The sequence below is a fragment of the Calidris pugnax genome, unplaced genomic scaffold (assembly GCF_001431845.1).
Source record: "Calidris pugnax isolate Ruff unplaced genomic scaffold, ASM143184v1 scaffold55, whole genome shotgun sequence".
NCBI classification, from domain to species: domain Eukaryota; kingdom Metazoa; phylum Chordata; class Aves; order Charadriiformes; family Scolopacidae; genus Calidris; species Calidris pugnax.
In genome coordinates this window covers 3,378,597-3,393,825 of record NW_015090832.1, presented here as the reverse complement: position 1 = coordinate 3,393,825, position 15,229 = coordinate 3,378,597, and the positions used below count along the sequence as shown (strand labels likewise).

The 15,229-nt window shown below is 53.0% G+C and overlaps 1 protein-coding gene across 1 annotated transcript in view; it reads right to left on the bottom strand.

Annotated features, from left to right (window-relative positions):
* The window catches only part of MYH7B (myosin, heavy chain 7B, cardiac muscle, beta), a 30,227-nt gene extending 27,811 nt beyond the window's left edge, over window positions 1–2,416 (bottom strand). The window contains exons 1-2 of the mRNA XM_014941261.1: window positions 1,559–2,416; window positions 681–784 (exon numbers count right to left, since the gene is read on the bottom strand). Of these exons, the coding sequence (XP_014796747.1) occupies window positions 681–784; window positions 1,559–1,655 (201 nt within the window). The 5' untranslated portion in view covers window positions 1,656–2,416. The remainder of the gene's footprint in view (window positions 1–680; window positions 785–1,558) is intronic.
* Between the last annotated feature and the right edge of the window lie 12,813 nt (window positions 2,417–15,229).

The window sequence follows — 15,229 nt, the reverse complement described above, 5'->3', positions numbered from 1 at the left end:
GAAATAACAAAGTCTCCCATTTACTGCCTGGTCAGGTCCTTGCTCTTTTTTCCCAGTTTTACACCAGTGTAATGATGCTGTGGGGCCATGTGGCTCCCGTAGCTAAATAAAGATTATTAATTAAGCTCATTTGCAGCTATTTATACCAGATATTATCTTAACGAATATCAGCTGGTGATTGCTTGCTTTGCCTCCCTGCCACTGCTGGAAAGCTGGAGCCTCCCCACCAGACACAGCTGGTCCTATCTCTTTGCCCAGTGCCTGTTCCCCCAGCAGCACCACTCACTGCTGCAAATCCCAGCTAAAACGAGCAGGAATTGGCCAATTGGCCCCTTACCTCTTGTTTCTACCTTCTAGATGAGCCAGGGCAGCCCTTCCTCCCGTGGCCAGGAGCTGTGCTGGGCCAGCCCCACCGTCCCCCTCCGTCTATCTCGAACGGTAAACCGTGTTTGGAAGCAAGCACTCGTTGGGGGGATGCTGAACCCTTACTGCTCTTGGCAAGTCATTGGTCTACGTGTCCCGACACACTGGGGTGTGTGTCCCCTCGGGGCATGACAGATCCCCCAGCGTGGAAGGGTTATCAGCAAGAGCTTGCCTAGTTTCAGATGTAGTCCTGTCACACATATCCCCTCTCTGCACACATTTGACAGCCCTTGGAAGAGGAAAGGTATTTCGCTTACTTCGTTATTTTTGGTTTCCACAGTGACTTTGCCACCAGAGCTTTCTTTGATTTCCACTTCAATATAAGCTTCTTTCTCATCTGGGATCCAAGCTCGCTTCTTTCCTGGAGTGGAGGGAAGGGAAGGGAAGGGAAGGGAAGGGAAGGGAAGGGAAGGGAAGGGAGAAGAGACACAAACCAGGTTGAAATGTAGGAAACCATTTGAAATTGTCAACCAAAAGCCACATGAATGCGGTCCGGTAACATGGAAGGACAGTGATTATTCCTTCCTGTGCTCTTGGTCATAGGAGCTGGGATTTCTTCGCCTTTTTCATTTTTGGCAGTTGTGTAATTTGCCAGCATCAGCTTTTAATCTGACAGAATTCTGCTGCTTCACGGGTGCACGCACTCAGACCGTCATGAAAAAAGGACAGTGAGAGCAGGCAAACCCTCCTTGTTTGCTGAGCCAAGAGGAGCAAGGCAGAGCTCCAGCCAGGCCCTGGAGCCCGAGTACAGTGAGCCCTGGTACAGTGGTGTGGCTGGAACAGAGTGAGAGGGCTGCAGGGTGAGCTCTGTAAAGTTCCAAAATTAAATGGAGCTGGAGAAGGCTTTGCCACCAGCCCTTCAGCCCATCTCCCTCAGCCCTCCTGCCCCTCGGGGCTTGGGGAGATGAAGGGCCACCTCCTCCTGCACCTCAGAAGACAGGGGACCATAAGTAAAAAATCTGCTTTTCCTACTCCTGTGATCTTCCTGTCCTCCAGGGTGGAGGGGGCAATTCTGCAGCACCGACAATAGCACAAGTACCAACACTGGGAAAGGGACTAGGATGCTCTCCAAAGAGAGTCACGGCCAAGGGGTTGGCTTGGGGCACACACATGGGGCTGTGCCTCGGGGTCTTACCATCAAACGGGATTGTCTGAAGCTTCAGCTGCTCGGTGTAGCTTTTCCGGAGGTACTCAGCAGCCTCCCCAAACTCGCTCATGTCCAGCATAGACATCTTGCCCAGCTAGAGGAAGACTCGGCAGAAGCAAAAGAAGAGTGAAAGACACCTGGACGCTGGAAGGAGGGAAGGGAGAAGGAGTCAGTGCATGGGGAAAGCACCCGCCATTGGACTGCCAACCAAAAGCAACACCCTCACCTCTTTTTATTTTAGAGAGTGAGAGGAGACACTGACAACAATACTAGCAAATAATTACTATAACAACAAGACAATTCCTGAGCACTTGTCCTTCTGCTGCTATCAGCCCCTCACTGCAAGTCCCAGCTGGGTGAGCCTGAGCCGGCATCGCTTTGGTGTCAAAATCCACACTTGCATTTTAGGAGTCACCAGAGATCATCACCACCACTCCTTTTCTTGATAAACTCAGCTAAAAGCTATTTCAGCTCCTACAGAACTGTTGGAGCCCTGATGCCCTGTACAAAACCTCTGCAAAGACCCGGGGCCATTTTGCAGAGTGATATTGCAGGATGACAGAAGCAAGTCTGGAGGTATTATCCCTGGGAAGACCTTTTCTAGAAGACCACCGTGACAGCTGGTTCAAAAAGCACTTTTACGAGAGTGCTTTCTAATATCCATCTAATGTGGTATCACACAGCAGAGCTCCAAAACGCCGCAGCGATCACGAACGTGGCCACGGCTGGTAGCCAGCAATTTGGCAAAAACACTGGGACTTTAGTAAAAACGCTCTCAGTGCAGGTCTGTCCCACCCTCCCGGGTACCGCCAGCCCCTGTCCTCCAGGAACATCCACCCTGCAGAGGTGAAGCGGGTTAGTAGCAGAGGACAAGCGTGCACACAAGCCATGCTCTTTATTACTAACCTTGGTGATAGGACTGAGTGGCTGTGTGCGTGCAGCAAAGCCCCTTTTTATTGTGTCTGTCAAGGTCAGAGTGGGAAAAGATATGTCAGAAATTCCCATGTGTCATGTCCACACAGCTCCATTGGTGCTGCTGTCCCACTGCCCGCAGAGACACAAAAGGCAAACTTCGCTTTTATCTCTCTGCAAAGGCAGCCTGGTTATTTTTATTCCTGTATTGTCAGGCGAGTACAAAGGCAGAGTGAGACACTCCAGCTCGGGGAGGCAGCGCAGCTCTCCAGCCTTGCCCTCACTGCCTGCTCCAGCTGAATGAAAACTTGGTCGTTTCCTCCTGCACCTGAGCCATCGGTCCTCCTGCTCCTTCCCCGCATCCCACCAGGAGATCTGCTGCCTGGTGGGATGTGTGTGGCCGCTGGCTTTCTGGGCTGGAGCATCCCAACCTCTCACTCAGCTCCTGGTTCAGCCTTTCCCCAGCCAGACTGTCTGGGAGCGGGGGACCAGAGAAGGACACCGGGGTTTGGTCTCTGCTACCCCATTGTCTTCTTCTCGAAGGGCTTGGCTTGCTTCCCGAGGCACACCAGCCACTGCCTATTTAACACCAGCCACCACAAACACCAGAATTTACTTTTTTGGTTATATGCGTGAAACTCAGCAGTTTTTTCAGCGGGGTCCAATGCTCCCCTGAGCTGCAGGGCAGTCCCCTGGGGCAGGGGGTGCTGCCCCCCACTCTGCCTGGCTGCTGCGGATAGGCTCCACCTTTGGCAAGCTCTGCCCAGCAGGAACCCCCCAGGTCCTGCTCCCACAGCTCACTCACCTTGGTGCAGGAGCTTGGCTCATGGTGAGGCCAGATTCAAAATCTCTCAACAGAGGAGTCACTGGGTTCCCTACACACTCAGGCAGCACCCAAAGCCGCTGTGTACAACGTGGTGATCCCAGTTCAGAGCACACCTCCATCCTGGCAGCTGCCCACGATGGGAACACAGCAGGGGCCAGCCAGACCCACAGCCCATGCCACAGGGATTTTTGTGCCAGGCTCAAGAAAAAGCCATTTTAGTTGCTGGCATCCCAAATGCAGTGAGACTTCTACCCTCTGGGCTGGCTGCGTTGCTGCCACCCTAAAGGACCTTCATGCCTGCCCACCAGGTGCTTTGCCCCTCTCTTTGCCTTGGCTTTGGTGCATTTATAAAGCAAAAGAGGGCTGGATGCTTTTTTGCACCCCTTCTCCTCTCTGCAGCACCGCTCTGCTCCTTTCTGGACACAAGCCCACTCCACGCCCGCCGTGGGAGCACTCGTGGGCTGCTTGGATTCAACCCAGACTTGTGTGAAACGATCTGCAGCCACCTCCGGAGCTGGAAATCAGCCTAACTAGAGGTGGGTGACTTAGGACCCCCACACGGACGTGCAGGAAGGGACAGCATCTGGCCCCCTGAGATGGTCTGGATGGCCACATTCCCCATCCTTAGCCAGGGGGTGCCTCGGAGCCAAACCGCCTGTTGGCTCTCCAGTTGTGTGGCCATGTCCTGGGGACACAGAAATTAGAAATAACCCCAGTTATTTCCAAATCTCCAGTAGGTGATACTGGAGAACCAGAGCCCATGGCTGCAGGGTTTTGCTATTCCCCATCCAGTATCTCTCACACCCCAAAGTAACCTGGGGTTGTTGTATCCTCTCGAGAGTAGGGGAAACTGAGGCACGGGATGATTAGGGATTAGCTGCACAGTGCTGTGCCCAGGCTGGATGTGACGTGGCCTCTGCCATGGCCAGAATAGCAGCACCAGTACCTGCTTAGGGCATGTGGCTCCAGCCTGGGCACACAGCCCAGGTTGCAGAGAGATTTTTGCAGCTCCAGAACCTGCCCTGATTCTAAGCCAGGCTCTGGAAGGCTGAAGCCTCAGCAATGGTCAGTCCTTCCATCCAGCACACAGGCATGGTTTGCTGCTACACTCCATGAGTCTGGGTTCCCAGTACCTTCTCCTCCCCATCCCCCTGACAGGCAGGTCCTCTGCCCTCCCACCCTGCTTTGGAGTGAAGTTAGGGAGATTCATGGGATGGAGGAGGACTCCAAACTTGTCCCTTGTGGCTTAAGCCCCAACAGAGAGGATGGCTGGGCTCAGGGGTGGGTTGATGTTGCCTTCACTGGCTGCAGGGTGTAATGTAAGGGCATTGCACATTGCCAGTATGCCCCGTGATTTAAAATGCTCCCATGGAGGGAAGCCTGTAGCATGAACATGGTGACTTTGAGCACACCAGGATAAAACGGGGTGCAAACCCTCATCTCCATGGGGAACTCTCTCACCAGGCTGGTGTTCAGTGTTCAGAAGCTCCTCACTGGGATTTAGCAGCAGCTGGTGCAGAGCTGGACTCCACAGATGTGTCTGCTGCAGCTCCACTGGGGAGACCATCGGGGGACACCAGTCCCGAGATCCCTCTTGATCATGGCGTGCTCAACCTTGCCAAGATGGCAGAGTTTCAGTGTCCTGAAGAGCCACAGGCACTGGTGGACAGCAGGTCCCTCTGAGGTTACCTTAGTGGTCTTCTGCCTCTCTGTCCTGGGCTTGGAGCCAGGTTTCCACCCACGCTCTGGAGGACCCTTTGGCAGGTCCGGTGCCAAGTACCTTTGCCATGAGTGCCCCGGCAGTGGGACAAGCTCTCTGCCCAGACCTACCAGCTGGTCCAGCCTCACACATTCTTCTCAGGGCATGTACTCGCCCCACGCTCTGCTCACCCCCTCCCCTGCCTTATCTTTAAAGCAATTTTATTTTCGGAGATTCCTTCTGCAGTTCCTTCTGTTCGCCCTAGTTTCTCTCCTGCTTTGAAGAGGTTCCAGCAGAGTCCATCAAAGGCCAAGCAGATCTGCAGAAGGAGAAATGTGGAATGGTGGCTCCAGCAGCTGCTGACATGCACTTCCGCTGGGTTCGGGCATTTTTGGTGTTGGCATTTGTGATGAGATTTTTCAGGGTGGTAGGAAGCTCATCCTCGTATTGCTGGCAAGGCCTGAGCTGTGCCCTGCTCAGACAGGTGTGATGGGGCATCTTCAGCGGGGCAGTGGCTGCAGAGGGCTCCTATGGACCTCCCACAAAACCCCAATGGGGGCATAATGAGGAGCCCATGGCTTTAGCCTGAGCAGAGGGAAGTTTGCTTTAGGCCACTGTTGCTGAGAGCAAACAGTTGGCCCAAATGACCCATGACCAACCTCAGCATCTCCCATGACTATTGAGGCACCCCTGTTCTTTCCCCCATAGCTCTCTGCTTGACGTCGGTGCCCCATGATACGATGGAAGAGGATGGGGCTCCTCAGCCATGCCCCCAAGGGCTGGACATGGTGTCCCCATGGGACAGGACACCACCAGCACCAGACAGCAGAGCTGCCCCTTCACCGAGCATTTTGTGGCCAGACCAGCTCCTCCCCAGCCCTGGAAGGCCAGGAGGGTGCCAGGGGCTCAGCCGTCCTCTCCGGAGAAATCCCCCGGCTGCTCCCTGACCCCCAGGAGGAATGTTTCCCATTAGCAGGCTCTGATAAGGGGCAGGAAGGAGAATTACTCGACGTGTCGGGCAGTTTGCTAGAGGTTTCCACACTTAACATATCCCCGCTATCAGCTCCCTGAAAGGCACCGGAGGGGAGCGCGAAGGCGGCCGATTAGATAAAGACAATCTGCGGAGGGGCTATTTCAGGCATATTTCCATCCAGCGAGAATGTCTGCTTGCTGTGAGACAGACTGAGGTGACAGGCCGGCCCTGCCAGTTCGACAGCGTCCCTCTGGCTTGGCCTGGCCATGCAAGGCTCCCTCCAAAGCCAACCCCACAGCCCTGTCCCCCCAGGGCAAAAGAGAGACAGCAGCCACCACCCCAGCACAGCTTTCCACGCAGCACAAAGAGAGACAGCAGCCACCACCCCAGCACAGCTTTCCACGCAACCCCTCAGCAGCACGATCCCACTGTAGGGACCCCAAAGGGGCAGGTGCCCCAGTGGGGCTTGGGATAGGATAAGCGCTGGATCCCCTCTTCTCACAGCTCCCCAGGCACTTCCCAGCATGAGCATTCTGCTGCCAGAATGTCCCACCCTAAGGACAATGCTGGTTCCCCTGTCCTGAGCTGGCTGTCCTTTGATCAGAAGTGAGGTGTGGCTTCTGTGAACCTCCAGAAACATCCGTGAAGCTGCTGGTGCCATGAGTGCCTTGGTGCAGCGGGACACAGCTCACTACCATGAGGTTTGGGCAGCACAGACACACTGGCGGCTGAGCCTCTGGCCATCATGCTTACACTGCATTCAAGGAGTCTCCAAAATGAATATCAGATTGAGAAAGTGACCTGGAAGAGACATGTTGTGAGAAGATAGTGGCCAAAGTTAGCAAGCAAGGTGCTGGGAAGGTCACACACATGCATGGAGACACCGAGATCACCTGGAGAATGGGAAAATTGTAGGTTTTGTTTGTTCACTTTGAATTTACCAGCTTTGAGGTTCTAGGGATTTTCTTCTCTAGTGGGACTGACACCATAAAGCATCTGTTTAAGAATGAGAGTTGCACTGAACACTGCAAAAATTACAGGAATGTGTGAGCCTTCAGTGAAGATGCTTGAGGTTTTGGCAACACACTTCAAAACAATGAGAGAAAAGAGAATCTTGCCCAGTTCATTTGAATACTTAATAGCACCTTAATTGCAGCTGGCCTGCCAGGACAGACCCTGGCACACAGCAGCTCTTGGAAATCATGGCCAAGAGCTGCCTTGGAGGTTGTGAGGGACACACAGCAGAAGCAGAGCTGGAGCAGAAGCAGCGCCAGGAGGTGATTCTGCCAGTCCATGTGCAGGATCTCTCCCTGCAGTGCCCAAGCTATTCTGGTTTTGCATCAGTTTTCATCTGCTTTAAGATCTGGGAGGGTGATGTCCTGCCCACACAGTTAGCCCACACAACCAGCCACTCACAGAGAATCAGTCCATGGGATAATCCCATTGTGGCCCCCTGCTCTTTCCACTCCTCATGCACCTTCTCCTTTGCTCCATGGGAAACTAGGCTAGGGCCACGTTGAGGAGATAAGCTGATAGAAGTGGTCTCACTGGGCTGGGATGCGCTGCTTGGCCTTAGCAGTTGTTTCCTTGGCCTGGTGAAGGCCATGGCTCTGCTCTCCTGGCCTGTTGACCTCCTCAGACACTGCTTGGCTTGTCCTCCCCACTGCACTTAGTCATCAAGCCTCACACTAGATTGAGCTCAGTTTATCTAATGGCAAAGGACAACTGTTTGAGATGGAGTGGCAAAAAGAGTGGGAGTTCCTCATGGGACTTGGTAGGCTTGGACCTTCCTCAAGACTGGCTGTCACCTAGGAGGGAGTAATATTCCTGCATGTCCCCACATCACAGCGGGACATCTTCCCACATCACTATGGCCCATCAGACACCAGCAAATGTCTGATTTCCAGTCTCTAGTTGTCTCTAGATTAGAACTCTTCCAGTTATAGTCTAGCCTGGTTATGTCCTGGTAGCATGCCATCTTGCAGACAGCAGCTTTCCCCTACAAGATGTCCCCTGTCCCTAAGCATGTCCTGTCCCATGGCGTTTGGGCTCAAGGGTTACCTTGACCATCCCAGCCCAGCAGCTGAGCTGGACACGTGCACAGAACCTGTGCTACCTCCTGTTTGTTGGCTTGTGGGTGAAATAGACCTCCATAAAAGCTCCTCTGGGAAGCAAGTCCTGGTGTTGGTGGGACTCTGGTTGTGGGGAACCAACTGCTGGGTCCAAGCATGGGCAGGGCAGCTGCTGGGAATGCACCTGCAGGGATGCAGGAGCCAGCTCTCTCCCATCAAGCATCCATGGCTGGTCCCCACCCCGGTGCTGCAGAAGCAGAAGTAAAGGCCAGGCTGGACGGGGCTTTGAGCAACCTGGTCTGGCGGGAGGTGTTGGGAGGGGGTTGGAACTCAGTGGTCTTTAAGATCCCTTCCAACCCAAACCATTCCATGGTTCTATGACAAGGTTGGGCACAGCACAGAGAAGCCAAGGTGCAGCCAAAGGCAGGTCCAGAGCAGCAGCTTCGTTTTCCACCAGCCGGTCCCGCTGCCTCTCCTGCAGCCTGGCTCGCTGCTATTTATACCTCACTCCACGGCCACTTCACGGCGCAGAAAGGCCTGGTGGAAAAGCTAAGGAAGTGAAATTACTTTGGGGGAAGAAATGACACTACCCGTTTATAAATAACCCGGGTTTCATTGATCTTTTAGATGCTCTCTTGGCAGAGAGTCCAATGTCATCGCTCCAGCAATGCAGACAATACTTGGGCATTGTTTTATTCTCAGTTACAGGGAAAAAGGACAGCACCAGCTGCCTTTCTATCTTTAGCCCATGAGAGCACCCTTCAATTGTTCTGCACTTCAAACAATAGACACACGTGTGGGGGGTTTAGGATTGCTGGCCTCGCCACAGCATTTCGCATGGAAATACGTCCTTAGAGACAATAGATTTCTTTCATGCCCTGGCAGAAGCTGGTATTTATATGACAGAGAAGCCAGGGTGTAAGAGCTCTGCCTTGTTTTTCTTGTGCATGACGGGCCAGCAAGAGGTTCAGCTCCCCGGGGAGCCCTCTGAACTCTCTTCCACCAAAATAGCCCTATTGTTCTCCCTTTCTTTGGCTGGTGCCGAACATCACATCATCCCCTCTGCTCGCTCGCAGGGTCCAGTTAATGGCTTGGGCACTGCTCTTATTGCAAAAACGAGTTTCTGCATCAACGCACAAATATCCTGAGATACAACATAGCTGGCCCAAACCTCTGACTTTGGCTAAGTTGGTCTCTTCGTGGCCGGAAAAGCAAAGGATGTATTTTTTGTTGCTCCCGTTACAGCGTACCAGGGGAAGGGAGTGTGCCCGTGTGGGGCTGATGAGTGATGCTTTGAAGGCACAGAGGGGCAGCCAGGCACCCAGCTCCGCGACCGACCCGTCAGCTGCAGTGTATCAGATACCCGTGCATAACTCGGCAGCGTCGTGGGCAAACCACCTCCTCACTTTTTGGTGGCTCCACCGGTGCCCTCGGTGCCCGAATCCCTCTGCCCCACACAGCTGGGGGACCTTGGGCTGTGCCGTGGGCATCCCGGGTGCAGGATGTGGCTGCGGGGGGGACACGTACCTGCTGCAAATCCCCCCAATTCGCACGTCAGTCTCTAATGAGGGAGAAAAAGCAGGGCCATGTCAGAACTATTTACTGCCCCCCTCCCTGTGGCTGATGTTGTATTGAGTTTCAATTGTCTGAGCCCTGGGCAGCCTTTGAAAGGGGACGTGACATCCCAAAGCCACAAAGCTCATCTTTGAAGGCACTTGAACAGCCAGAGGAGAGGTTTACAAGTATAAAGTGCTTTTCTTTAAACTTTGTGGGACTCTATTTTTAGCAAATAAAGATAATGTCCCAGTTGCTGTTGTTAATCTTTTGTTGCATGCAACATGCCAAATACTTACCATGTCTGCCATATTTTTTTATCATTTAACCTTCTCTGAGCTGCACTGCGGCTCTCTTACGCTTTACCAGAGATTATGGGCTATTTGCATGTACAAATCCTCTGCAGGCAACTGGATTACTTTGAAAAGATCTCATTCTCCAGACTGAATTTGGAAAACAGAAAGAACAGGCAAGTCACAGCTCTCTATAAAAAGATTTTTTTCCCAGTCTGACAGGGTGCGTTCATTCCAGGAACTCCCAAGGACAGGGCAGTACCTTTTCCCAACTTTTTGTGATGAAACTGGACCAGCTTTTTTGCAACATTTTGCTTAGAAACTCAAGCTTTTTATGCTCTTTCTCAGACTGTCAGAGCAAACAGAGAGGACGGCAGGCTCAGGACCCTGCCAGGGTCGAGGATCGAGAGAAATGCTTCTGTTTGAGTAAACTCTGTCCTTCTGCATAGTCATCAAAGCTCCTGGACTTTGTTCCTCACTTCCATCCCTCGCGGGCAAACAGCCCTTGCCCCGTGGTGGGGTCTGAGCAGGCTCCCAGCACAGGGCAGTTTTCCAGCAAGACAAGACTGGATCACCAGATCCAATTCACAGCCTGGATTTGTCTTAATTAAGGCGTGGATCCACAGTTACCCATCAAAGGGATGACAGAGAGGGAAAAGAGAGTAGGACTCCTGAGCCCAGAGAAGAGACAAGCTGGGTGCATTAGAGAGCTGCAATCACAGAGCTTTATTTCAGAGATAGATCTCTAACAGCAGAACTAAGAGGTTTGCAATGACCCGGGCACCTCCTGGTGCCAGTAATAAAAGAGCGGGTCATCTCTTGGCTGGCCTGGCCACCGGTGATGTGGAGAGCAGCCACCTGTAACAACAGGCATTGTCCAGTGCTTGCTGGAGGAACCTCTCCCCAACAGGCTGGAGGAACCTCTCCACTGCAGTCAGGCATGTCCCAGGGCCGGGGGCTCCTTTTGCACCCCCTCTTTATGCATCCCACTGTGGGGTGCCCCTGCCTGGGCTTTCCCTTGCTGCCCCAGGGTGAGGGCATGAGCAGCACCTGTGTGAGCACCGCACCCTCCTCAGATGTCATGCTGTTGGTTAAGATATGGTTTTCACCCACCCACAGCTTCTCTCCAGGTTAGAGGTCTCCTGCACGGACAGACTCCAGGATGAAGTGCTTGACCAAAGTCATCAGCAAGTCAGTGGCCAAGTGAGGAAAGGACCCCATCTTCCCCCCAGGCGGTCTATCATAGAGCCTGGGGACAGGCCACAGAGCCTGGGGACAGGTCAACAAGGAGATAGGGAGGTCTCCATCCTAGAAGGTTTCAAGGCTTGGCCGAGTAAAGCCACAACCACTCTGATCTCGTGCTCCTGTGAGCAGGAGGTTGGGTTAGAGACCAGCCCCTTCCTTCCCTCATCCCCTGACGTGAGGAAACATCTGAGTTAACCCCTGCCAGCAGAGCAGACAGAAAAAATGCGTATCTGCAGGGCAGCATGATGGAGTCAACCCAACAATTCACAGTTTCCTGGGTTTGTGGTTGCGGGATCCGAGCACCACACGTGGATTTACTTGTTCCACCCCCAAAGTGAAAAGAAAAAAAAAAAGTTAGTGAAAAAATAAGTCCAAATGAAGGCGCAGACGTGAGGCTGGTGTTCAGCCCTTGCTGTGCTGGCTGTGCACAAGTGTCACACAGCCCTCTCCTCACCAGCAACCGACGACTTCAAACGCTCACGACGCAGGTCGCACACGGAGCCCAGCCCCACTGCTTTTGTTGGAGCCTCACAGTTATATCACAAATGTGCTGTGAAAATCCTTAAGTATTGATATTACTCCAGGAGGCACACAAATGAGTGCCTTGGGATGACAACAAATCCTTTTTCTAGTTGTGCTGTTGTGTCGATGGTACCTTGCTGACAGTGTTCGGGTTGTTTCATTTTATTACAGAATCACAGAATCTTCTAGGTTGGAAGGGACCTTAAAGATAATCTTGTCCAACCGTCAACCTCACTGACAAAAATAGACACCCACACAACAAACAAGAAGCCTCACCATCACTAAACCATACCTCCCAGCACTACATCAACCCGGCTTTTGAACACCTCCAGGGATGGTGCCTCAACCCCCTCCCTGGGCAGCCCATTCCAATGCCTGATAACCCTTTCAGTGAAAAAATTTTTCCTAATATCCAGCCTGAACCTCCCCTGGCGTAACTTGAGGCCATTTCCTCTCGTCCTGTCGCCTGTGACTTGAGAAAAGAGACCGACCCCCACCTCTCTACACCCTCCTTTCAGGGAGTTGTAGAGAGCAATAAGGTCTCCCCTCAGCCTCCTCTTCTCCAGGCTGAATAACCCCAGTTATTGCACGTATTGTGAGGGCAGAATGAGTTAGGACTGATAGTTCCTTTGTATATTCAAACTAAAAAGGTAGGATGGACCTGGTTTGGTTCAGATTTATTTACACATAAACAAATTTCATCTGTTTCCTAACACAGACACGTCCCTGCAGAAATAACCCTCTCGATTTGTCACACTGCCATTTCGAGCCCTATTGCTGGGAAATGAACGTCCCGCAAGTATAAGGAACTGCCCTGAAATCTGAGATTTACCAGATGTACTCAACTGAAGAAGCCCAGAATGGCCCCCAGCCCCGGCTCTGCCCGAAAAGAGCACCGAGAGCAACCCTATCTCCTGCCGGACCGAGGCAAAGCGAGCGCAAACACACAGCTAAAGAGGGAGAAAAATATCAGCTTGCATTGCGCCGCGGGGCGTCCCACAGACCGCCCAGGACCTGGGAGTGTCTCCGTCCCACAGCACAGCACACGGCCGGGGACATCCCCTCGGGGACAACAACCTCTCTGGGAACAACGGGGGGACATCTGCAATGGGGGCTGCATCGAGGTACCCCCACCACCCACTTCTCCAGGTCCTGTCAGTGCTGTACAGCACAGGGATGTGGGCGATGAAGATGATGAAGAAATGGAAAACATGAAGATATTTCCAATATCGGTTCAGTTTGGGTTCTTTAATTTCCTAATCCAGGCTTGCAGTTCCTCTGCCCTCCCCTGCCTGCAAAGGGCAAATTTCAGCTCCCGTGAAGACAAGAGATGATGCAGTTCCGTGGCACAAGAAGGTGCTGAATAGTTACCATGAAGATGTCTTCCATTGTTTTTGGCTCCCAGCAGCCTCAGGAACGATGCTGGGGGGCTGCAGTTTGCAGTGTACAGTAAACCAGGGTCCAGGTTACAAGTTCTCTGTGGTGTAAACTCCAAGACACTCTAGGAAAGGTGAGGCAGAGCAGGACCAAGGTGGCCCATCTCCTTGGGTCTGGCTTTCAGGCTTGGTGGGATAATTTCAAATGACTTGGGACAGCATCAACTGGAGCTGGGGTGGTGTTTCAGCTCTCCAGCCGAGCTGTCACGGGGTCCTGGGCCTTTCTCCTGCTCACGTCCCCATGAGGACACCAATCCTGAGGTCCACACCAGTGGGAAGATCACTGGCACCACAGCAGGCAGGGAAATGTCCTCACTCACATCAGGAGTGTTTCTACTCCAACGAGATCTACCGCAATAAAACCATAAAATTATTGATCCCTGATATTCAGACAAGACATTATCTTGTCTGATGGATCCGTTGGTTGATCCTGTTGGTGATGGATCTATTCTGGGGAACATCCCTAGCAAGCCCTTACCTGCTCCTTGGGCTGCAGGCATAGGTGAGGTGGAAACCTGGTGCCCACCTCACCTTGGTGGCACAGGGACAGCACACAGCCCTTGCTCCCAGCAGGAGTGACCAAACCCACGACCAATGTTTGCGCCACGCTGTGTCCCCACTGGCCATGGCCCCTAGGATGCCAACAGGGGAAGCTCTGCTCCACTCCTTCCCCGGGGGTCCCACAGCCTGCCACACACCAAGGGGTACCCTGGGCACCTCTGCCAAGGCTCTCCCAAAGCCGTGGGCATCCCTTCTGTGGGAGATGACATCATTATTGTTCATAATCATGGAATCACAGAATTGTCAGAGTTGGAAGAGACCATGAGAGATCATCTAGCCCAACTCCCCTGCCAAAGCAGGGTTGCCCAGAGGACATCACTCAGGAGCATCCAGGTGGGGCTTGAAGATCTCCAGAGAAGGGGACTCCACACCCTCCCTGGGCAGCCCGTTCCAGGGCTCTGGCACCGTCATGGGAAATAAGTTTTTCCTTGTATTTCAGTGGAACTTCCCATGTTCCAGCTTGTGCCTGCTGCCCCTCATCACGACTTCCCATGTTCCAGCTTGTGCCCGCTGCCTCTCATCACGTCACTGGGAACCACTGAAAAGAGTCCAGCTCCATCCTTTGAGACATTGAGGTGCTGGAGCGGGTCCAGAGAAGGGCAACGAAGCTGGTGAGGGGTCTGGAGATTAAGTCTTATGAGGAGAGGCTGAGGGAGCTGGGGGTGTTCACTCTGAAGAAGAGGAGGCTGAAGGGAGACCTTATTGCGCTCTGTAGCTACCTGAAGAAGGGGTATAGAGAGGTGGGGGTCGGTCTCGTCTCCCAAGTCACAGGAGATAGGACAAGGGGAAATGGCCTCAAGTTGCGCCAGGGGAGGTTTAGACTGGATATTAGGAAAAATTTCTTCATGGAAAGGGTTATCTAGCATTGGAATAGGCTGCCCAGGGGAGTGGTTGAGGCACCATCCCTGGAGGTCCTTAAAAGATGGGTTGACATGGTCCTCAGGAATATGGTTTCGTGGTTTGTTTTTTTTATATAGTCCTCAGGAATATGGTTTCGTGGTTTGTTTGGTTTTTTTTTTATATATATTTTTTTATCAGAGTTAGGTTGATGGTTGGACTAGATGATCTTTAAGGGCCCTTCCAACCTAGACGATTCTATGATTCTATGATCCTCCTTCAGCCCACCCTTTAGATAGTTGTCAGCATTAATAAGGTCTCTCCTCAGCCTTCTCTTCTCCAGGCTGAAGAGTCCCAGCTCTCTCAGCCTTTCCTCATCAGGGAGATGCTCCAGTCCCTCCATCACCTTTGTTGCCCTACTCTGGACTCTCTCCAGCAGTTCTCTGTCTCTCTGGAACTGGGGAGCCCAGAACTGGACACAGAATCCCAGTTGTGGCCTCCCCAGTGCCGAGCAGAGGGGGAGAATGACCTCCCCCCACCCACTGGCCACACTCTTCCCTAGGCAGCCCAGGACCCCACTGGCCAAGGGCCACCAGTGCCCATCGCTGGCTCCTGGACAGGTCACTCCCCACCAGGACCCCAGACCCTTCTCCTCAGTGGTGCAACGACCACCCGAAGGTCCCCGAATATTTCTCTCTGTGGGTCAGCGGCGTCACCCACGACCCCCCC